Source organism: Psittacula echo, assembly GCF_963264785.1.
Source record: "Psittacula echo genome assembly, chromosome: 4".
NCBI lineage: Eukaryota > Metazoa > Chordata > Aves > Psittaciformes > Psittacidae > Psittacula > Psittacula echo.
In genome coordinates, this window is record NC_137738.1 from 109,071,544 (window position 1) to 109,094,737 (window position 23,194).

Genomic DNA, 23,194 nt, shown 5'->3' on the forward strand with positions numbered 1-23,194 from the left:
CCCAACCCTCAAGTACAGATGCTTTTCCTGAGCTTTGCATTTTCCAAGTCTCTGTACTCTGGTGGAAGCAAATAAATAATGTTGCTTTGCCACATGTCAGCAATCTTAGATAGGAGAACTGTTTAGAGCGGAAGGCAGTTGGTAAAATGTTGTTTACTGCTGCCTTTTTGTACAAGTCCCTTTACAGGGTCATTGTCTAGCACAGCAAAAAGTCTCAAGATTTAGTTCCTTTCATTCATTGACGTTTTAGGCTTCTGAGGTCTCAGAATTATCCTAGTTTTGTTCTGGACCTTTGTCAACCAAGTCTGACAGAAGACAAGCCAATAATTAGACTTAGATTTAATTGTGCTTTTCTTCAGAACATGTAATGATTGATTTTCCTACTCAGAGAACTGTTGACACAAAATAGCAGTGACTGACCTATTTCTTCTTTCTTATTTTTAGACAAGATTACTTTCATATTTAGCCAAGATTACTGAGAATAGATGTGACAGCAACTTCAGTTACATCTGGATCTCGTAGGTTTTACTACAGGTAGGAGATAGTAGTTAATAAGAGTAAATAATAGCAATAAAGAAAAGTCAAGATTTTATTAGAATTATTGCAATTTCTCATAAAAGCTGGATGACATATTTAGGAAAATGATGGGGAAATCTCAGAACAGATTATCATCCACCCTGCATTAGCCCACAAAGCTGTTTAGTCCAATATCTTGTTTCCAGTAATAGCCAAAACTGGACACTTAGAGAGGGAGTTGGTCGAGACAGAGGTAAGGTCCATACAGAAATATGTTTGGAAGAAATAAAGCAAGATAAACAAGTACTAGAGCTGGAAAGCTCAGACTTGTGATACCTTCTATAAAGACAGTTTCAGGTACTTTAGCTTCAGAATTAACTTTGACATTTGTGTAAAAAAATTACATGGGTAAATTGTTTAAAATGGCTCCTAAGTGATGGCAAACCTGCGTTGTTCTGTCAAGTCTTTATTCATTCCCTCCCAATTTTGTGCTGACTGCAGAGGACTCTCATGATTCTTGTTTTCAAGACCTCCACAAATCTCTTCTATTTATTTGTGTTCTGATAGCATCTGCCACTGCAGTAGGATGCTTCGGTACATCGAGGTGTGCAGTCCCTGATTAGAATCTGAATAAACTAAACCCAAGGAGACTGTGATAACAGAAGTAACCTGTCCTGGTTTCAGCTGGGACAGAGTTAATTTTCTTCCTAGCTGTGGCTGCCTCGTCCCTGGCAGTGTTCAAGGCCAGGTTGGACGGGCCTTTGAGCAACCTGGTCTAGTGAAAGGTGTCCCTGCCACAGGCAGGGGGTTGGGACTGGATGGTCTGATCTTTGAGATCCTTTCCAATCCAAACCATTATCTGATTTCTATGTTTCTATGATTTCTCAGCTTCTATGGCTGCCACATTTGTCCCAGCTCCCAGGAAGATTTCTCTTATTTTGCTGCTTATTCTTAGGTGCTTTTCTTCCCAAGAGCAACCTTAGACTCATTAAATACACCTTAAATGCCACATAAATTAAATCTGAAAAACTTAACCTAACAAACAGATGAAGTTTTGAAAGGAAGTTGTAAGCTGCTCTTGATATGCATCCAAGTCCCTCAGTTGTTTTAATATCTCTGCTACACTGTGGGCAGAAGTTACTGCTTCTGAGTTCATCCTCTGAGTTTCTCTGCCAGCAATGATTTGGGGATTTCTCCCACTTCAGGTGTCCAGGCAGTGATGTTTTCTGGTGAGATTATTGAGGCAGAAAAGTCTCTCCTTAGTAGCTGATTCAAGAATATTTGTCTTTTTTTCTCTTATGTTGATAGGCTGCAGAGATGCCAGCTGTCATGAGCATCTCCGAAGGGGAATTCAGTTGTGTTCCTTTTAAACTAGAAGTCCTGGTAAAATAAGGTTGACCAGCACTGAAAGTCTCAGGTTCATCAAAGCAGCTCTTATTACTCCAGCAGTGTTGTGTAGGTGGTTACAGCATCCACCTGGTTTCATGAGCAGTATTCTTCTGGCATGGTTATACAAGAAAATAATGTGCCATCTTGACAGAGTTACAGTTTTTTAAAAAGATAATCCCTGAAAATGTATAAACAGAAATTCTCTGGACTGGGAAAAGCTTTACTGTGTGTAATAAAGAAGACAGAATTATGCTATTAGAAATCTTTTAAGCAGATGTTTGTATTTAATTTTTTTTTTCTTTGCCCTTTTAGCAAGGGTTTAGCTGGAAAATTAAGACCACTGGTATTTACAGAACTGGAAGGAACTTGTGGAAATGTCTCATAATGATACTAAAACCAGATTGCAAATGGTGAATTACATCCACTTTCTCACTGAAAGAATCATATAAAAGTAATATTGTAATAAAATAAAGAATTACCCTTCCCTCAAAATGGTAGACCCACCTGTGGGACAGTGGAAAATGTGCCCCCGTGTACAATTTGTTACTTAAAGTAGCATGAATCCTGTGAAAGCTCACACTGAGCTTGAGACTCGCAGAGGGTGGGTGCCTGTGTGCTGTCCTCCATATGCTCCGCATCCCCACGCAGTCAGTGAAGGCTGCAGCACACTGCTGGACCCACACTGGCAGGATCTTCCATTATCCATCACCACAATTTAAATTCTCTTACCCTAAAATTGTTGGGAATACAATGTGGTATTTGTTTTGTCTAAGAGCACAGTGTTTAAGGAAACTGTCCTCCCAAAGGAAAAATCCCAGCTAATGCATCCAGAATCGGTGAAGCGGGAGCTGCTGCTGCTGACAAATACCAGTTTGCAAAAGCAGCTTTTCATTGTAGCTGCCTCTCTCACAGCTGCCAGATTGTTTTGTGGTGAGCGGGGCAGGAGAATGCAAGCTGGTAATGAATCTTTGAGGAAAAAGGAGAGGTTTGCAGTGTAGATGTGGGCAGAGCATTCCCTGCATTCGGTCAAGAAGAAGTAAGTAGGGAGATAAAAAGGCAGAGGGAAAGGACTGTTAATTAACTGCTTGTTACCCCAGAATGAATTGATATGTTCACTAGCAAAAGGAATGGATTGCAAATGAGCCATGGTACGGCACATCTGTCGTCTTTCCCTACTTTTGTAACCGTATGTCTGCTTTTTTCTATAGTGACAAGTTCCTTTTCCAAAGGAGCACATTCATTACGTATCTGATGGCCAAATAATTTCTTGTTATGATGTTATATTTAGAACAACATTAAAATTAAACATGCAGCATAGTTATCTCTGGGCAAATCTGTTCTGAGTGAGGACTGAGCGCTGAAGTGCTTTGGCATTCAAATCCTCCATGAAGAAGGGATGCGGGAAGCCATACAGGGAGTATGTTCTTTGTGATTTTATATGCTTGACAGCCAGGTGATTTTCTTTAACGGTTGTTCGATTCACTGGATTAGTGGGCTCTGCAAATTGTGGAGTGAAATCAGCTGATGAGTCTTAAGGCAATTCCTGGTGTTCACACATCCGGAACAGGAGCAGGCTCCATGCAGCTACACTGAGAATGTCAGGGAAGGTGAAAGCTGTGAACATTGTTGGGTCAAACACTGCCTGGCTGTGCTGCAGAAAACTGGAGGTGGTGGGAATTCATTTCAGTATTACCTGCAGTAAATCGAACTGAAAGATTTAAAATTTACATTTAAAAATTTAGATTAAAAAATCATTTAGATTAGTAAATCTAACTAAAAGATTTAGGCCAGTTTCGTCAGGGCTTTGAGCAATCTGGTCTAGTGGAAGGTATCCCTGCCTGTGGTAGGTGGATTGGAACTCAATAAGCTCAAAAGTTGCTTCCAAACCAAACCATTCCATGATTCATTATATGAAAGTGAATGCTAAGATGATGGTAAATATAAACCTATGAAGATTTTAATCTGTGTTCCAAGAAAGCATGTAGGGAAGCATGGCATTTTTCTCCATTATGATCTGCACAGGTACTGCATTGTCTAATGTGCAAATTGAGCTTTTATCTGTACACAGGCAACCCTATGCTTTTTTGTGTGTCTCATTTTAAAGGATGATGGATGTATTTGGATATCACCGGAGGGTAAGCGTGGGCAAATATTGATTCTCTGATAGCAGCTGCTTTAGTTCTTCTCTCCCAGCACCTTGAATTCACCAGCTGAGCTGCCTGGGAACATCCTGTCTGGGCTCCTGTGTCCTCCAGCTCCCTGCAGTCACAAGCAGTCATGGCCTGGGTGGCCGCAGCAGTGTGGTACCGGGAAACTTTAAGGGTTTAAAAACACCAATAATGGGAGCATCAGTCTGATGTTGTATTTCATAGGGCAGTAAGAAACATGAGGCTCTACCCGTTTGTTTTTTCCAACTAACTTTAAATAAAATCAAACCCAAACAGGTGATATACGTGGTGGTTGTATAAATGATTGCTTGTTATAATAAATCTTTGCTTAATTTCTTTAAACATTTCAAATAATTGCCCTAATTTGAATGGTTCCTACATTTGCTTGAACTACTAGAAAGTCCAAAAGTCAATTACGTAATCACAAAGGTTAGTTTTATCTTCATTTTGGTGTAACACATGAATTGTGAAAAGCAATTATACTAGACTAAACCAAGCTCTTCAAGTGTCTTTGTGCAAAGCTGTTTCTGCCACTGCTCTTGGGCCTGGTGTTGTCACAGAGCACAGTGTCATATTTTTCCCTAATGCTGGTTTTGTTTCCTTTTTGAGTTTTTCAAATCACTAACTGGAATAAATATTTCTATTGTAGTCCTCCTCGGCCTCTGACTAACATGAATGACACCATGGTGACCCACATGTCCTCTGGAGCACCTACACCAACAAAAAGGTATGCGTGCCTCACAACATTGGTTGTTTATTTCTGTGAGAAGCAAAACCAATACAGAGTGTGGATTTTTTATCCCTAGGAGTCTTCTAACATATTTCAAATAACACTTCCACTTCAAAATGTGTATGCAGCATTCGTAACAGAAGGAATTGTTTGCAGTGTTTCATGTTGTTCTCTCTGAAGAGTGATTTTCTTTTATTGGAATAGATGTTACTACATGACTGCGACTGAAGAAACACATAAAGAGTGCTAAAAAGGTCTTTGTTTTTCATAGAGTGTTACTTCCAAAGCTGTTATGAGAAAGGCTGGTCTTGTTGTATCGTAGGTCCTCTGCTTACAAAGGATTATTCTGTTCTGCTGGAGATACCTCACATAACAAGAATACAGCATTGTTCTCCTCCCAAACACAGCTAAACTGCCAAAGTTCTCTTGAGTTGCCCCTGTCTACAAGAGGCATTTAGATTTGAGTTTAATTTGGGGTTACATTTACTTAGCTGTACATATGTAAATTATTGTATGAATGTACATACATAAACATAAAAAACCCTAGCTGCATTGTGTATTTGCACTTTTCTTTCTTAAGACACGTTAGGGAGAATAGCAAGGTGATTTGCTGGACACTTCACTTGTCCAAAGCTATGAATGAATGAATGAATGAATGAATGAATGAGTGAATACTCCGTGCAGGGAATGAGAAGCTGAACTGTCACTGTTTTAGTGACACGGTGGCACTCGGGAGTGAAGCCAGATCCTTCATTTTTAGCAGCAGTCCTTCAAACAGAACTAAGCAAAGATCCATGTACTCTCCTTCTACTTTCCTTGTCAAAATAATTCAGTTATGTATGCAGGTTTGAACTGGATATGTTAAAATTATTTCAAAATCTGTCTGTAAATCGTTCCATGTATTGTCTACAAACACCACACAACATGCAATACACTGTATGACTTTAAATACAGGATGTGGTAAAGTCCCTATGAGTGCAGGTTTTGAAGATGAAATTGGACAAGGTGTTAGATATCTAAGGCTCCCTTTTCCATGGAAGGTTGGACCAGATGATCTTGTGAGGTCCTGTCCAACCTGGCTGTTCCATGATTCTATGAAATATGCCTTTTAGTGAATTAGAAGCGGAGCCACTTAGAGAGCAGATGATTCCTAAAGCCAGTGCTTTACAGAGTATTCATGTAGGCAGTCCTTAAGAAACATGACCCATAACATCTTATCATTTCTTGGGTTGCAGGCAACCTGGTGGGCAAGGCCTTTTAGCCTCTGTTTGGGGCCCACGTTTGTTTGCTGTGGTGCAGATAACAATTGTCTTCAGATCTCTATCAGAGGAGATCCTGCTTTAGGCACGCATGTCCTCTGTGCATGGAAGCTTGAAACATTTCCAGAGTAGCAGTGTTTGCCAGGTTCTCTTGCAGCCTCTTCATCCTCTTGTGTAAAAGGTCCTACAGGATAGAATGGTACAATCCTCAGTCAGTCCTGACTTGGGAGCAACAGTTAATGTGGATAGTGATCACCTGATTCCTTGGTTTCAACTTTGTTTAACCATCTTTTCCCATTTTCTTAATCCAAACTGGATAATACATTTAAAAAAATCTCTCAATTCCACAGTCAGCAGGAATATCTTGCCTGTCTGGTAGGGAGAGCTTCCTGATACTGTTCTGTCGTGTTCTGGCTCACCAGCATTGCACCTTTTTCCAGTACGTGACAAGTTTCTGTGCTGGTCAGTGAGTATGATAGGCACTTCTTTGTCTCCTGAAATAGCATAGTCCCAGGAACCATTAGTTCCTCTGCTTCTTCTCATTCAGAGATTTCTTTCTTAGATTGTATCTACTGTATTGTCTGTAAAAATCATATCTGATCTGGAAGACGGGGACAGTGAGTCTTGGTTCAAGATTATCCACAGCAAGTATGTCTGTGTTTCTTGCTTTACAGAATACCAGCAGACAGGCTCATGCAAAATATGAACTTAATATTCTGTAGCACTGAATATTCTGTAGGAATGTCAATGTCTAGAAACTCATTCAAGATACATCTTTCACATCATTATCTACCAGCTGTGCTTCTGTTCCTCTGTGGACAAGGCCTAGCCTCCCTGTTCCCTTAATTTGAGAAGGGTGAGGCCATAGAAAATGCTAAGAAAAAAGCCTGACCCTTCTACTTGTTTTCTTGGCCATGTAGACCTTGCAGTGCACTGTTGACATAAGGAAAAGGAGAACAGCATTTTTGTATGGTATAATGAAGAGAAAGAAAATCAACAGCTTACAATAAGTAGATAGTAGTAGTAAAGTAACGTTGAAGGTAAATACTAATTAGATAATGACAAGACCACAATATTGTCAGGGGCTTAAGGTAGAAGAATTTTGTGCCGATATTGTATCCTGTCACCCATGATGACAAGTAGCAGATGCTTAGGCAAGATTACAAGCAGTAAATCAAGTCAGTAAGTCAAATTTTGCTCTTGGTTTTTGTGTTTGCTCCCATCTTGCAGCACTCATCAGCTTTCATCCTAATTTGCAGTATATAGGGAGACCAATGCTTTGTAAATCCAGCATCCACAAGTGAGTTTTACAATTCAATTATGACCTCCTATGAGGAGAAAACTCCTCCTTTTTTATCGTAACATTCATCTGTTCACCTTCTTCATGCTGATGAAGGTTGTTTATATCCCACCTGCTTCTAGTCTAAGAATCCTTGTCTACTTAATTTTTCCTTGCACAGAAGGTAATCTGTAAATCAGATCATGCTAGTTGTTCTTATCAGTATTCTTTCTTCATTTCTTTTTGATGTAGGATGGCCAGAATTGCATCACTAGTCCAATCTGAGTCCACTTTGGTGTTACAGTCCCATATTCTTCTGCTGCATGAGTTGCAGGGATCTGCATACTTCTTATGTGGAGACACTGTCCCAAAGGCATGCAGCTAAATAGATCTTTCTCTTCTCTGATGAGGGCAAGGATGTGCATAGATTTGGGTTTGATCACAAGAATCCCAGAAATACTGGATATAGAAACTACAGTGATCAAGGGAAGCAAATAGCTTTTTGGTTGTATTTTGACTAATGCGGACATACCTAAATCAGCAACAGGGCTTTAGAATTAGCAGCACCCTTTGGCTTGGAGCATTTATAAAGGAACAAGGTCTCTGTTGTTGTCTTTCATTCAAGACAAGATCAGGTAAACTAAAGATAAGACTTGAAGAAATCAGACCTGTTTAGACATATAGCATGTCATCTATTTCTATGCACCCGGAAGTTGTCAGCTACCAACACTTGCTTAGAAAGTTCTTTGTAAGAATCATTTGCTGACTCAGGCCTCATACGTCTGTAAAAGGGAGCAAAGTGAGACCATCAAATAAGACTGGAAGATAACAAGAATGTTATTTTATGCTGCCTCAGCCACTGAGGACGATCCTTGGTCACAGTTATTACTGAACAACATATCAGTTGATTGCAAGCAGCTTATATTTTGAAAAACTCTCAAGTAACTATAGTTGATTTCCCATTTAAAAGCACGGAACTTTTCTGCACTCAGATAAATAAGCCATTCCCTCAGCAATTCAAAGGCTACACTGAGGTAACTCAAGATTAAGAACTTCATAGCACTTATACTTTACAAATACCATCCCCAGCAAAGGCTAAGAAGTTGGAACAAACAAAATTTATTCTAATAAACACCCGAGAAATGGTATTTATTGGAATAAATGATTCTGCAAAATTGTTGTGTCATCCTTTATCTACAGTTTGCTCTTCCTTAGAGGCGAGACATTCACAGAAGTGTGGAATGGTGCTAGACCAATCCAAGAACCAATCTTTAGAAAGACAAAAATCATCTTTCTTTCAAGCATCATTTTTAGTCAGGCATCAGGAGAACTCACAGGCAGCAGATACATGGTAGATGTCATCATCTGTGATCACAATACCCACATTAGTACCAGGCTCTTACCAAAGTCCTGGCTCATCCCTCTTCAAGGATCGCACTGTTGCAAAAGGTTACTTCATCTAGCAGATTCTGCAGGAGTTCATGGGAGGAGGCTTCTTCTCTCAATAATTCCTTATTCCAAAAATGAAATGGGGTATTTATCTTGTCCTGGACATGGGGGGAACAGACAGGCTGCCCCAGGTTCAGGTAGTAATGTTTGCCTCCATCATTCCAGCTCCTCAGGCTCTCAGCGTGCAGAAAGCACACTTCTCCATAACCACTCAACAAGCCCCTGGGGATGCACCTGAGGCTCACAGTGGGACCCAAACACATCTCTCAAAAGGTATTGTCATTCAGACTCTGCTTGGTGCCTTTGTTCTTTACAAAATATCTAGTTATAGTGGCTATGTACACCTGTCCAAGTCTAGTCAGGGTTGGGTTGGTTTTAATCACATAATAATGAGAAATGCAGGTCTTCATCTGAGCTTCTCTGTTCAGCTGAGGTTCTACACAGACAGATCAGTGAAAGCCATTTGAGATTATACATTTGTCTGATCCCAGCTGTTTCTGTCGCTGCAAGTCTTGCCTGCTGGCATGACTGAGTTGAACTACACTGAAAAGTACTTCTAAAGTACCATGGATTATCTTAATGAGGCTCTGTCCACACATACCAAAGAAATGCAGCTTTCCAGGTTTGATACTTGATACTGCTAAAACTTTGGCTCCGGTCAGGTATACATATTTCAAAAAGAATATGGCAACACTGAAAAAGTAATTAAGAGAGAGCTACAGAAGTTTCTAAAAGATGGACATGTGATGCTAAAGGAGCATTAGTTGTTTATTAAGGAAGGTAGAGATGTGATTTGACTGCTAGGTTACAGATATTTATACATGGAAATATATCAAGTTGTAGGAGTTTTTAGCCTTGCACAGAAGGGCATTTCAAGGTCCACTAACTTCTGCATGATCTCTGCATACTGCCAGTCAAACTGGATACAGGATCCATGGATTTAGTAGTATGAAAGCTAAAATACTTGGCTCTTGTCTCAGCTTGAAAGAGACTCTATTTGCCTCAGCATACACCCATCCATATGCAGTAGAATATTTCCAAGTATTTCGAGACTTTTTAGTCCACTGACTGAACCACTGAATACTTTGAAGCATTATGGGTTCATCTATCATCTAGTTTGTCAGGAGCACAGAAGCATGCGTCTGTGTTGTCTTTGTATCTTTCATTTCTTTAAACCTGGAAAATGTACAGGTGTCCGCAGTTAATGATAGAATGACGTAAGGTGGGAGAAACAGGTTTTTCCCCCTTTAAAAATGTCCTTTATTTCTATTTTGTCAGTTCCCATATGTCTGATTATAATGTTTTCCCTGAGATTTATTGCAGTTACTGATGCTCCAGGTTAATCCATGATGTAAAAGATCATCACTGACTAAAATTAAGGGCCTCATTTCCCTAGCTGGAGGCACAGTCACATCTTGGCAGCGTGAAATAAGGATAGCAGGGTTGCTGGGGTTGCTTTGTATGAGCTGGATGGGGTCTGGATCTGCATTTTAATGTGCAGAAGCTGCTCAAAATGGCCACTTGTCAGCAGCATGGCTTCTTTTTGAAAGACAGATTCCCTCCTAAAATTGATTTTATTTTATATATCTGGAATAAATAATGGATGAAAATGTTAGAAGGTACATGTTTGCCTGTCTGTGGACACAAAATTCGTCCTGAAAACAGGAAGGGTAGAGCTCAACCTGTCTTTGAATATCCTCTGTGCTGAAAAAGAGAGCATCAGCAAAGCACAATAGCATTTGCTAGAAATAGATATAATTTATGTAGTAGTGCTATTATAGTATAAGCAAAAGGTAGTATCCTGCCTAAATCCTTTCCATTTTGAAGAGCATTTTACATTTGTTTATACTATTATCGAACTTTCTTCCTTTGGGCTAATATGCTACAGCTTCCACTACAGAGCTAATCCAAAAGTAAGGTTTTTTTGTTGGCTTCACTTTTTTTCACCAAAAGGTGGAACAAATACAGATCAATTTATCTGAAGGCAAAGTAGGAAGGAATGGTAAACGGATACTTCTGCATGATTTTGTTGGAACAAGATAAATGCTTCAGCAGTTTTTTTTGTTGAATCTACGAACTATTAGGAAGTTGTTGTTCATGGGGTTTCCTGTACATGCAGATGTAGCTAGATACAGCTGTCTGGGTCGGTATAGCCAATGCAGAACCTCAGTGGTGAAAACCAAACCAGTTTGTACTGATTAATGTTTTTAGTTCGAAAAGCCTTTTCCACGTTCTTCCTAATAATGTTTCGAATAAGTGAAGAAATGTAGTCATAACTCTGGATTGCACTAAATTATTTGTGAAAACTGAGGCAATGATTTCGCTCCTGAAGACAGAATAGGCAGTTCTCCGTCCAGGGCCTCCCTGGGGAAGAAAGGCTGTGGCCAGTAGGTCAAGGGAGGGGATTCTCCCCATCTACTCTGCTCTGGTGAGACCCCCTTCTACAGTCCTGCATCGAGCGCTTGGGTCCGCAGCATAAGAAGAACGTGGAACTGTTGGAGCGAGCCCAGAGGAGGGCCATGAAGGTGCTCCAAGGGCTGGAGCTCCTCTGCTATGGAGGCAGGCTGAGAGAGCTGGGCTTGTTCAGCCTGGAGAAGGCTCTAGGGAGACCTTAGAGCAGCTTCCAGTGCCTAAAGGGGCTGACAAGAAGCTTCTTGGAGAGGGGCTTTTGACAAGGGTCTATAGGGGGAATGGCTTTAAACTGTCAGAGGGCAGATTTAGATGAGATCTTAGGAAGAAGTTCTTCCCTGTGAGGGTGGTGAGGCCCTGGCACAGGTTGCCCAGAGAAGCCGTGGGTGCCCCATCCCTGGCAGTGTTCAAGGCCAGGTTGGACAGGGCTTGGAGCAACCTGGTCTAGTGGAAGGTGTCTCTGCCTGTGGCAGGGGATTGGAACTGAATGAGCCTTAAGGTGCCTTCTAACCCAAACCATCCTAGGATTTGATGATTCTGTGTTTCTTGTGATGGTTGCATCTGTTTATTGCACAAGGGGTGTTAAAAGACAGGACAGGGCCAGCTGCACTGCAGAGCTTCTTGCTTTTCCAGGACACAGAAAATGCCGCCATTGAAGAAGCAGGGCACAATAGAAACCTCTTTTTGTGATTTTATGCTCTTAAAACCATGAAAATAACCCTCCTTTGACAACTATTTTGTTGGGAATAAAACTGAGGTGAAAGAACAGGGATTTAATGCCTGAGCTCAGTGGTTTTGTGAAAGAAAGTGTGAAAACCAGACAAATCAAAGGAGCCCTCGTATCAATGCTCCTCTTCAGTCCATGCACATCTCTCAGAGGAACCACTATCGTTTCCAGCCTACTCATGCTCTGCTTTCAGTGGGAAAACATCCAGAGGGACAATGAACTCTTCAGATCCCAGCATTTCAATAACTATATTTTGCATGAGGCAGGGAGCTTTTCTGTCGTCTCTAAAATGCTGTAGACAGAATGAGGTCAGAGAAAGTTTTTTTCTAGCAAGAGCAGAGTTCTGGGAGCAAAAGTGAGCTGTAGCCATGCTCAGCTGTGAATTTTTTTTCAGCCTGCAAAATGTAAGTTTCCAAATTAAAACAGCCAATTGATTCAATGGCATGTTTCCCTCTGATAGTGTTGTGTCAAATGAGGAGGACAGTTATTCTGTATATTTATTGACACATTTACAAATGGGAAAATTCTAATGCAACCATGCCTATATTTTTACCTACGATACAACAAAACACAGTATTTCTCTGATCTTTACAGCCAACGAGCCTTTCTAAATAAATGAACATTATTATGTCTCTTCTGCAAGACTAGGCCAAACCCATTAAATGTTATTTGTTTTAGCTAATTTATTTTAAATTACTTCAGGACTAGATTTCTTTTCTCCTCCTGTTGTGGTCAATAAGCACTATTCTTCTTTCAGTAATTGTCTTCCCAAAGACAACCTGTTCTCAATTAGGTTAGTGATGTCTACTTCCCTCTTTTAATACTCCTCTACATCATTTGTTTTCTCAGCAGCTGTGGTCAGTCTGTAGGTTATGCAGCATCTTTTGCATTGCAGATCCATGTTAGGATTTAAATGCACTGCATTTCAGTCTCGTTAACATATATACCATGTGCAAAGATGGTGGATCATTCTGTTTTTTTCCGAAAAGGCTTGTGTACACCCCTGCTGCTATTACAGGTCCTGTGTAAGAGTGACAATTATCTCAACATTCAATTGTCTACAGCAGAGATGTTTCCTCCTAATCTAGCTGTAGTAGGCTCCCTACATAATCTGCGTGAACAAATAAACTGTTGTGAGGAATGACAGAGCAGACCTGCTTTAGATGTCCACTTTAAGATGAGAACAGTCTAGCAATGCCTGTTTTCTGTCCTGTTGACTGTAAAGGAAGTGCAGACAGCTAGCTCATGTTAAGAACCCTCCAGTAGTGGGTGTTTAGGGAGGCAAAAGTTTCTCCCTTGGACTAAGAAAGATCTTTAAAATAGAATTCCTTTTCAACCACCTAACCTATAAAAGCAGTCACCATATTTGCTTTATGTAATGCTTTATTTATACCACCTATAATACAACAAAATATTGCATTCTTTTTTTTCTGGTTTCTGCATTTGGTCAGGTGAAACATGTGCTTACAGCCTAAAAAGAAAATTTCTATTTGCAACTGAAGATCTGAAGTTGAAAGGGGTATGTCACCCTCCTAGACAGTATTCAAAAGCCACCTTTTTTTCATATCTGAGAGGTTTTATTTCAACTGTCTCTAACTTGGATTTGTTTTTTTCAGTCTTCTGCTCTAAAGTCACTGATTAGCAGCTCTTGGTAGTCTCTCATACTCCTGCCCTTATTTTTGTTTCTTCTTGTTTAACTTTGCTGTCTCCAGTACCACTGATTACCCGCTTGAGTTCTGTCCTGCTCTGGGTTTGTAAATGTGCACACAACTGGGTAGTTCTGAGCTTTTTGATCAGACCTCTAAGAACTTTCAGCTCTGCATTGATGTATTTCGTATCTATGCCACTGATGCTGTCCCTCAGGGGTTTTTTAAGTTTTGTAACCCAGAGTGATATTTATTTGCTTGGCTAACTTAATTTATCTTCTAACAGTTTCCAGTGTGCCTTTTTTATCCTTTGTTCCCACGTCTATGTTCATCTCTCTGACATTTCCTTCTAGCTGTCCAGTCATCAGTTCTACCTCAAAGTGACTGAAACTACTGTTATTGTCTGCTTTGCCATTTTTCTTTGACACAGGTGGAGTACATTAATTTTCTTATATTTTTCTTCTTAGACCTATGTGACCTCCAGAGGTCCTAGATCTGTTTTAGCCATAATTTCAGCTACAAAAATTTTAGGGAAGAGAGTTCAGTAGCATGATCCTGGGTGTCATATGTATATTATATATATATATATATCTGGACTTGTGCAAAGCCTTTGACACTGTCCCACATGACATCCTTGTCTCTAAATTGGAGAGACATCAATTTGATGGGTGGACCACTTGGTGGATAAAGAACTGGCTGGATGGCTGCACGCAAAGAGTTGTGGTCAATGGCTCAATGTCCGGCTAGAGACCGGTAACGAGTGGTGTCCCTCAGGGATCAGTGTTGGGACCAGTCTTGTTCAACATCTTTGTCGGTGACATGGACAGGGGGATTGAGTGCACCCTCAGCAAGTTTGCCGATGACACCAAGCTGGATGGTTCGGTTGATACGCTGGAGGGAAGGGATGCCATCCAGTGGGACCTTGACACGCTTGTGAGGTGGGCTGATGACAACCTCATGAAGTTTAACCATGCCAAGTGCAAGGCCCTACACCTGGGTCGGAGCAATCCCAGGCACAGCTACAGGTTGGGCAGAGAAGAGATTCAGAGCAGCCCTGCAGAGAAGGACTTGGGGGTGTTGGTCAATGAGAAAATGAACATGAGCCGGCTTCAGTGTGCGCTCGCAGCCCGGGAAGCCAACCATATCCTGGGCTGCATCAAGAGGAGCGTGACCAGCAGGTCAAAGGAGGTGATCCTCCCCTCTACTCTGCTCTCGTGAGACCTCACTTGGAGTATTGTGTGCAGTTCTGGTGTCCTCAACATAAAAAGGACATGGAACTGTTGGAACAAGTCCAGAGGAGGGCCACGAGGATGATAAGGGGAGTGGAGCACCTCCCGTATGGAGACAGGCTGAGAGAGTTGGGGCTGTTCAGCCTGGAGAAGAGAAGGCTGCGTGGAGACCTCATAGCAGCCTTCCAGTATCTGAAGGGGGGCTACAAGGATGCTGGGGATGGACTATTCATCAGGGACTGTAGTGACAGGACAGGGGGTAACGGGTTAAAACTTAAAACAGGGGAAGTTTAGATTGGATTTAAGGAAGAAATTCTTTACTGAGAGGGTGGTGAGGCACTGGAATGGTTGCCCAGGGAGGTTGTGAATGCTCCATCCTTGGCGGTGTTCAAGGCCAGGTTGGATGAGGCCTTGGGTGACATGGGGTAGTGTGGGGTGTCCCTGCCCATGGCAGGGGGGTTGGAACTAGATGATCTTAAGATCCTTTCCAACTCTAACTATTCTATGATTCTATGAATATATATATAGGTGTTATATATATATATTATAGCTGCTATAGATGTAGCCAGGGTGTCCAGGCATGCTTGTACCATGATTCAGAATGCATCCCATAATACCCTATATATACCTACTTAATACCAAAATAGACTTTCTTTGTTGAAAAGGGATAAAAATATCTCTTTGTCTTGGGATAAGGGAGATCCCAGCCCACATGTAACCTTGCTCGGTGAAGATACGACAATACAACATGATGAAAAGAGGAGGAAGGAAGGGTGAAGGCGAGTGTCAGTAAATGCACCAGTCTGACGGCTTCGAAGGAAAATCTGTGCTTCAGTACTTATTATTTAAACTGATATCTAGATGCCTACAAGTATTTTTTTCTGGCCTTACCATCTTTTGCCATCTGGCATGCTGCTCCTACTGGACTTCATTACATTGCCCTGTATAATTACACTGTGTGATTTTCAGCTCGGATATGTACCCCACCATCTTTCCTGCATATGATAGCTGGAGGTAGGGGTCTGAAGAAATTAAAAGGTTGTTTAGCGTATTCAAGGAACGTGGTGATTTTCCCATGAGTTTAAATCTTTAAGCCAGATTATATCACTGTCTGAGCAGAGTGCTGCAAGTCAGTCAGAGGCATGGCTTTGATTCTGAAATTACTGTGCTGAATTTCATTGACTGTATCACGTGGAGAATGGCAGTAATTACCCTTTTTGACCTTAACATCTATTTAAATCAATAATGGGGGAAAGTAATGCAACAGAAAATGGGAGACCCCTCCAGATCACATCCTGGCAGCTCTTTCAAAAGCTCTTTCCCCATTCAGTAGTCAGAGCAGCAGCGTGCAATCTTATAAAGATTTACAAAGTTGTGAGCCAGCATAATAGAAATTTACAGGGATTTCATGCTGTAAATTACAAGATTTAAAATTAATTGTCTATTTTACTTGGCTTTCCTGGTAGATTTTCAGAACAGAAATTAATTTAAGGCACCAAAAGCACCATTTAAATACCTCAGTAATTTATTGAGTTGCTTATAAAGCTGCAGAGCCAAGTCTTAGTGTGTAAAAATTGGGGCAGGAGCCAATGAAGCATTCAAGCCCCATTCTCCGTGATGTGCAGTTACGTGTTTGAGCCTCAGGCACGACTGAGCACCCAGACCCAAACCCTCAGCCATCAGCCCTGAGAAGCAGGACATGTAGGAGTGTCCTGCAGCTCTGTGCAGATCCCTCTGCCCTCATTTTTCTTTTCCCACTTGATACTGCTTCCCTTCTTCCCTCAGAAGGATCATGTTTAACATTATTTCTTGCTGTCTTTTGACTATTGCTTTCCATGATCTAACCTGATTCAGTGTGTGGTGGCTGTTGCTATATGAAAAGAGTGGGAAACATGCTACAAAACTGTGTTTCGATTGTGCTTTGAAGAACTCGGTTGCAGCATGTGGCTAAATTGGGGGGAGATGGTATTTTGTCCTTGATACCATCTTCTGAAAACAGAAACATTCTGTGGTTATAGAATAGTTTGAGTTTCTCTAGCACAGATAGATACATTTTTTTAAAGCAGAACTAAACAAGCCCTCAGAGTGTTTGACCGCTGACCAAATTCAGGCTACGTTAAGGGCTGTGTGTGATTCTGGGAGATGTCAAAAAATTGTCTTGGAAGATGTAAATATGACTCAAAGTGCAGGATAAAAAGAAAGTAACTTGAGAGTGTTTTTTTTAACAATTAACTTTCCCAGACTTCAGGTTTTAAAGGCAATTTCAGGCACAAATACAGCTGTGGCTGCATCTGCAGCAGAAACACCCCAGAGTGTCCTTGTCTCCAGCAGCTGGCCATCCTTGAGCTGCACGGGCATGGCTGGCCATGGGCCTTTTTCTGTACAGACAAGGAACCAAGCTGCTTCTATTTTAATCAGGGGAAAAAAACGAGGAAGAAGAGGGGGTGGCGTTGTGCTGTGAAGATAGTACATTGCTGTTTCTCTGCTCTCAGGCTATTTAAAGAAGTAATTTTGCTGAAATACATGTCTGAAAGTGGAAGGGATACCTACAGGTTCCTGAACACATTATAAAACAATCAGTCCATACCCACGTAGAAAAATAGCTGAGATGTATACGTGGAAAACAAATCGTGTCAAAGAGTGGAAGTCAGGTGGTTCTGCCTGGGTGGGTGGCCTCGTGAAGGAGGGGGAAGCACTAATTTAAAATGTGTTGACTCATAAAGCTTTTGACACTATCCCATATGGTATTTTCATAAATAAACTAGGTAAATGTGGACTGGTTGAAACTGCTGTTATGTGGGTGAAGTACCAGTTGGAAAACTGTAGTCAGAGAAAGCAAATATCAATATTTTCCTACCAAAGAGAGAGCACATGTCAGGAGGACCACACAGGGTCTGTTCACAGTTCAGCATTACTCAGTTTATATCTTTGCAGCTTGCATGATGAAAAAGGGAATGGGCATACAGATACGTCATACTGACACTGCAAGGGAGATACCAGGGATTCTCCAGAGGGCACGAAACTAATTCAGAATGGTCCTGTAGATCAGGAAGAAATTAATAGGCGACTTTGAGCAATAGAAAATAAAAGGGATGAATAATAAGAAGAGAATGACCCAACTAGACAAGCCTATTGCTGAAAAGTGTCCAGGGAATTGTAGTGGATTAGGAGCTGGATGCAAATTGACAAACTTCCCACAAAAAAAAGAGATTATGTGATTGGGGTTGGTAGTTACACGAGCACCGTGTCTAGGACAGCTCAGAAAATTACTGAGTAGTGGTGGCTTCTACCCAACGTGCTGTCTTGACTTTTGGACAGCAGATGCTAGGGAGGCTGTGGGCACGTCACAAGTCCAGGAGCAGCTGATGGCACTAACAGAGTATATTTAAGTATGTTAGATGGAACAATTTCAACATGAGGCTAAACATCTGCAATAATGTTCACCAACAACATGGGTTGAGCAATATGGAGAAGTGATTCCTAAGGTTTTGTTATTTTCATGTTGCTTAAAATTATTTAACAAGTTCTATCCAAATTCATGATTGGTTGGGCTGCTCCAAAATTGCCTTTTGACTACAGGTGATTCATTGGAGAAAAAAAAAAAATGACTACGGGGAGGGCCAGAACTGCATTTATCAAGGCCTGAGAGGAGAATTTGTTCTAATCAACACATGCAATTGTGAGTGTCCTTGGGAGCTGTAACTTAGTGGCTGGTGACCAGGAGCTGTGCCATGGTTGTGTGGTGCTGCAGGGCTGGATGAAGCTTGGGTCTAGTGAGACTGCATTCAGAAAAGAGCCATGGGTAATGAAGGATGGAATTGTTCTTGTGTTGAACAGAGATGTTACAGGGCTTTTTCTTATCCAGTGAAATGAAATGTCTCAGAACAGTTTTAATACAGTGCTGATTAAGGGTGTCTAAATAGTCTTCCAAAACACAGAGTGGACAGGATGCTGGGCCATCTAGTCTAGGTCATGCTTTGCCTAAAAAGGTTGGGCCAGATGATCTCTGAGTTCCCTTCCAACCTGGGATTCTAGGATTCTATGATTCTATGATCCCTGTCTCAGCCCAGGCAATCCCAAGCTCAGCAAACACCTTGCTCAGTGTTCCCAGTTTGTGAGTGGCCAGCAGGTAAATTCCTGCTTGTGAAGCAGGGCACATGGCAGCAGAAGGCACCAGGAGCGGTTCAGGTATACTGATGTTGCTGAGATTGCACTTGCTTCGTGTGAAAATGAGTGGATGTAGGCAGGTGATGTTGCAGGTTCGGTGACATGCAACAGGAGCATTGCTGGTGGGATGGGGAAGCAGAGGGATATGCCGAACAATTTTGTACCTGAGACCAGCATGAAATAAATTTTGAAGATACAGGTATATGTATATCAGGTTTCTGACTTCTGTTCCAGTCTTATCAGTAGCACTGTCGTGTTTTGCTTTTGCTATCCACACTGCTGCTGAGCTGTAAATTAACATGCTACAGCTGTTTTGAACAGGCACTAATTGCTACACAAACATTCAGTAGGTATTATACTGACAAAGTTTACAAAGAATTAAGCTTGTCCATAGTTACCTCAGGCTTTCCCAGAGGAGCTGAATTCAGTAAAAGGCAAGCCCTTTGGAAACGAGAGTTAAAGGTGCGTGTCAGCATAACTTAAATCCTGCTTGCTTTGAATAACAGTCAGCATTGCCATGAGGGCCCTGCTTTTGGGGACAAATTCTGTCTGCCTTCTGCATATAGAGCAGCACGTTCAGTCAGGCAAGTACTAGGACAGTGGATATGCTTTTAATGCTTTTTTTGAACCCTGAAATTTGTCTTTATGTGAGTTTTGCCAATCAGGATCACCTGCTCTAGCTTTTGTATTTTAATCTTTCGCTCTGTGAAAGCAACATGTATACTTACAAAATTTTTACAGTGCAAGCCACAGGATGACCCTAAGCCCTGCACTTTCTCTTGCCCATTACACTTAGATATATTCCTTAATGAGAAAATAACCTGTGCGCTGTAGTTGACATAGCCTGCCAAACACAGTGATGAATTCTTCCCAGATGCATCGACTTCTTTTGGTGACAGATCTATCATGCTTCCCTGCCCCACCACCCCCCCCCCACCAGTGACTCTCTTTCTCCAGCTCCCTGGTAGCCAAAAATGTGATCTGACTGTATCTTTACTGTTTCCAATATTTTATGTAACTGCAGCTAACAAAGTAAAGCAGCCGAATACAGGCAGGGGATTCCTACTGTCTCAATGCCGTCCTGGCAGGAGGCAGAGAGGAGATTGTCAGCATGCACCTTAATTCTGCATTTTGTCATTTTCCGAGGTTTGGAGGCTGCTGGGTGATGTTCTGGAGGGGCTGGGCTACAGCCAGGCAAGCTTACTCTGTTCAGAAATGCGACTGGAAAATCAGATATGTGCTAGGAACAGTGCTCAGACTCACGTTATTTTAATCTGACTCTTATTTTTCTTCCAAAACCAGGGATGCTAATCATTATTAAAGCTGCCACCGTTTTGAGTTAAAAATGTGGTCATTTCTGCTGGGCTTTTTCATTTTCAAAAAAGAATGTGTGCTAAGGTATAATGAAAAAAGTCTTGGAATCTTAATTGTTGTGGTTGAAGCAATGTGCCTGCTATAAAGCGTATCTAATAAAGCTTTTCAGCACTTGCCAGTACTGAGGCTTCACAAAGTGTAGATTGCTTAAAAATTCTTCTGTGTGGTGGTTAATGTTAAGTCTCCTTCTTATTGCAAACCCATTATTACAAAGGTTGCTCATTAGCCGGAGGGGCGAATGTGGGTAATTCCAATTTGCCTCTTTTTTGTAAGGTCTTATTCTGCTTCTGGCAGACTTCTCTGACATGTTGCTGCACATAACAAAGAAGAAAAAGACTTTGTATGTCTGAAAAATGAGGATTCTGTTTTCATAGTATAAGTGTATTGATGCTGAAAGCAATAAATGCCATGTTTATTAGAGTTCTGAAACAAGTACTTCCTGGACATGTGTGGAGAAGGAATCAACTGCAGTTTATCAAATGAAAGAGCAGCTTGAATACCTGACATAGAAATGAAAAATGGAATTTCTTGTATGCTTGTATCTTAAGAAGAAATGCATATTATGCTAAGATAACAGTGATATATGTTCAAGAATCATTGTTTAGGTAGCAATCTGATCTCACATCTGCATGGGACTTTTCCACTCCCAGCAGAGAGTAGTGCTTTCTCTACACATGCACCATTTCATGTGGTGGAAAGGCAGGTTGGAATACTGGAGTCAAAACCTCCCCTGGATGGGGGGGAAATCTGGGATAGAATTGATATATTGCTCCTTTGGGCTGGAGAAGAAAATGTTGCTGCTTTAGTGTGTGGTACCTGGGATAAAAAAAAAAAAAAAGGAGACAATTTTGTTTTATTCTCTCAGGGGTTTTGAGATGCTGCTGTCGTAAGCATGGTATAAACCGGCATATTTTAATCTGACCATATAGACAAATAGTTATTTATGTGGGATTACTTCTGATAGGTATTTCTTGCATTCAGTTTCTATTCATAGAAATATTCAAAACTATAGTACCTTTATGAGTCCTCAAAAGAAACCAAAAAAATACTGTGCCATTCAATGAATCCCCGTTGGAGGTTAGTTCTGTTGATACCAGCCACTGATTTTTTTAGGGTTTTTTATCGTCTTCCTCATATTTTTGTTTGATGGACCTGTTACATAAGAGAAAGAGAAGAGGCTGGAAACTTTCAGTTCTCATTTTTGACATGGTTTGGGGGATTTTCAGAGCTGTTTGCTGGCAGTGAAAAGGTAAGTTCTGTTGGGGCCAGGGCTCCATCCCCAAGCCATGTAGCTCTGGCCATGCCCAGCCACCTGTTCCCCTGTTCCCTGAAGACAGCATATCTTGGTGGAAATGTTGGAGGCTGCTTGATGCTTTTGCTCGTGTTGCTCAGGGCGATCCCACTCTCCTAGAGTGAGAGCAGGCTCAGGGAAGCTCCACAGCTGTATTCATTGCATATTTAGGTATCCAAATGTGTCTCCAATCTGTGTTTTAATCATTAACTGCAGAAGGTGTCCTTTTCATGTGACTTGTGGAAACATATTTCCATTTTTAATTACTCATCTGTTTGTTTTAATCTTTAACTGTTTCGTTAACGTTCATTAATTATTTGCTTTGTATTTATGTTCTGTTTGCTTTCTTTTGCCTTCATTGCCACTAGGTTACAGTGCAACCTGGATGCTGCCAGCCAGTTAGCCGACGAGCATGCACTGATAGCCACCTATGTGACCCGGCTGCAGAGCAGTGCACGGTTAGTGTTAGGAGAGTGTTCCAGGAACAGTGATGGGTACAGTAATGCTGCTTCCTCTGGGGAGGGGTGTTCCAGTCAAAGGTATTTGGCCTCAGTTGGCAAACAGAAGGAAATGTATTCAGTATTCTCTAAAATCTGCTGAAAATGCACAAACACATATGCACACACACACAAACCCCATCAGATAGGTGTTCCTGCTCTGGCAGGGGGATTGGACTAGATGATCTTTTGAGGTCCCTTCCAATCTCTAACATACTGTGATACTGTGATACTGTGTGATAGATAGCAAGTCTGAATTGGTGTCCATTCCCACCCTGTGTTCACAATGTACAGAATCCCATACATGGACTGAGTAACATCATCCCAAACAAGTTAGAATTTTCTTCTCTGTGACCAGTCTGGAATCTCGTTTCACCAGCAGAAAACTAGTTTCCACCTTAATTTTTTTCACAGCCACCTCATGCCCATTAATTCTTGTGCCAGCATTATCCTATAACTCTACCTGTTCTTTCTGTTTACTGCTTTTACCTCTCCACTCCAAATGCAGTCACAGACAGATGTCCTATCCTCTCACAGTATTTGTTATTTGGACTAACAAGCAAGCGCTTTCAATCTGATCAGCATGACCTGCTGAATATGACTGTTTCTGTCTGTGCCTCTCCAAAAAAAGTTAATGCATGGAAGTAGTTTCTTTTATCTCGGTTTTAGTAGTTGTGCACATTTGTATTTCCTGTCTGTGTCTATGTAGAGAAATTTTACCCTAAAGCCCCAAAATGCAGCTCTCCTATTTCATCGCAGGACATAGCTAAGAGGTTTTCCATATTCCACTTTTGGACGTAATTTAATTAAGCCTTTACAGAGCCAAAGCTGTGCTGGAAAGGAAAAGGAGGTTTAGTGATCTGGAGGCTATGTGTAAAGGCCTTCCTCTATCCATATTGTCATCCTCTGGATAATACTTTGAAAGCCCTATTTCATCACTGCCGTGTAAAAATTTGTATTCCCCTCTACATGACAAAGGGCATTCTGGCTGTCTGGATCTCTGGGTAAAGTCAAGTTTCTTCTTGATAGTGAATCACTGTTATCTACTATCACCTCCTATGAAC

At 41.3% G+C, this 23,194-nt stretch overlaps 1 protein-coding gene across 1 annotated transcript in view; it reads left to right on the forward strand.

Annotated features, from left to right (window-relative positions):
• Window positions 1-23,194, forward strand: part of DTNB (dystrobrevin beta) — a gene marked incomplete at its 3' end in the record, with an annotated part of 198,487 nt that overhangs the window by 84,942 nt on the left and 90,351 nt on the right. The window contains exons 11-12 of the mRNA XM_080615962.1: window positions 4,723-4,800; window positions 22,002-22,091. Of these exons, the coding sequence (XP_080472088.1) occupies window positions 4,723-4,800; window positions 22,002-22,091 (168 nt within the window). The remainder of the gene's footprint in view (window positions 1-4,722; window positions 4,801-22,001; window positions 22,092-23,194) is intronic.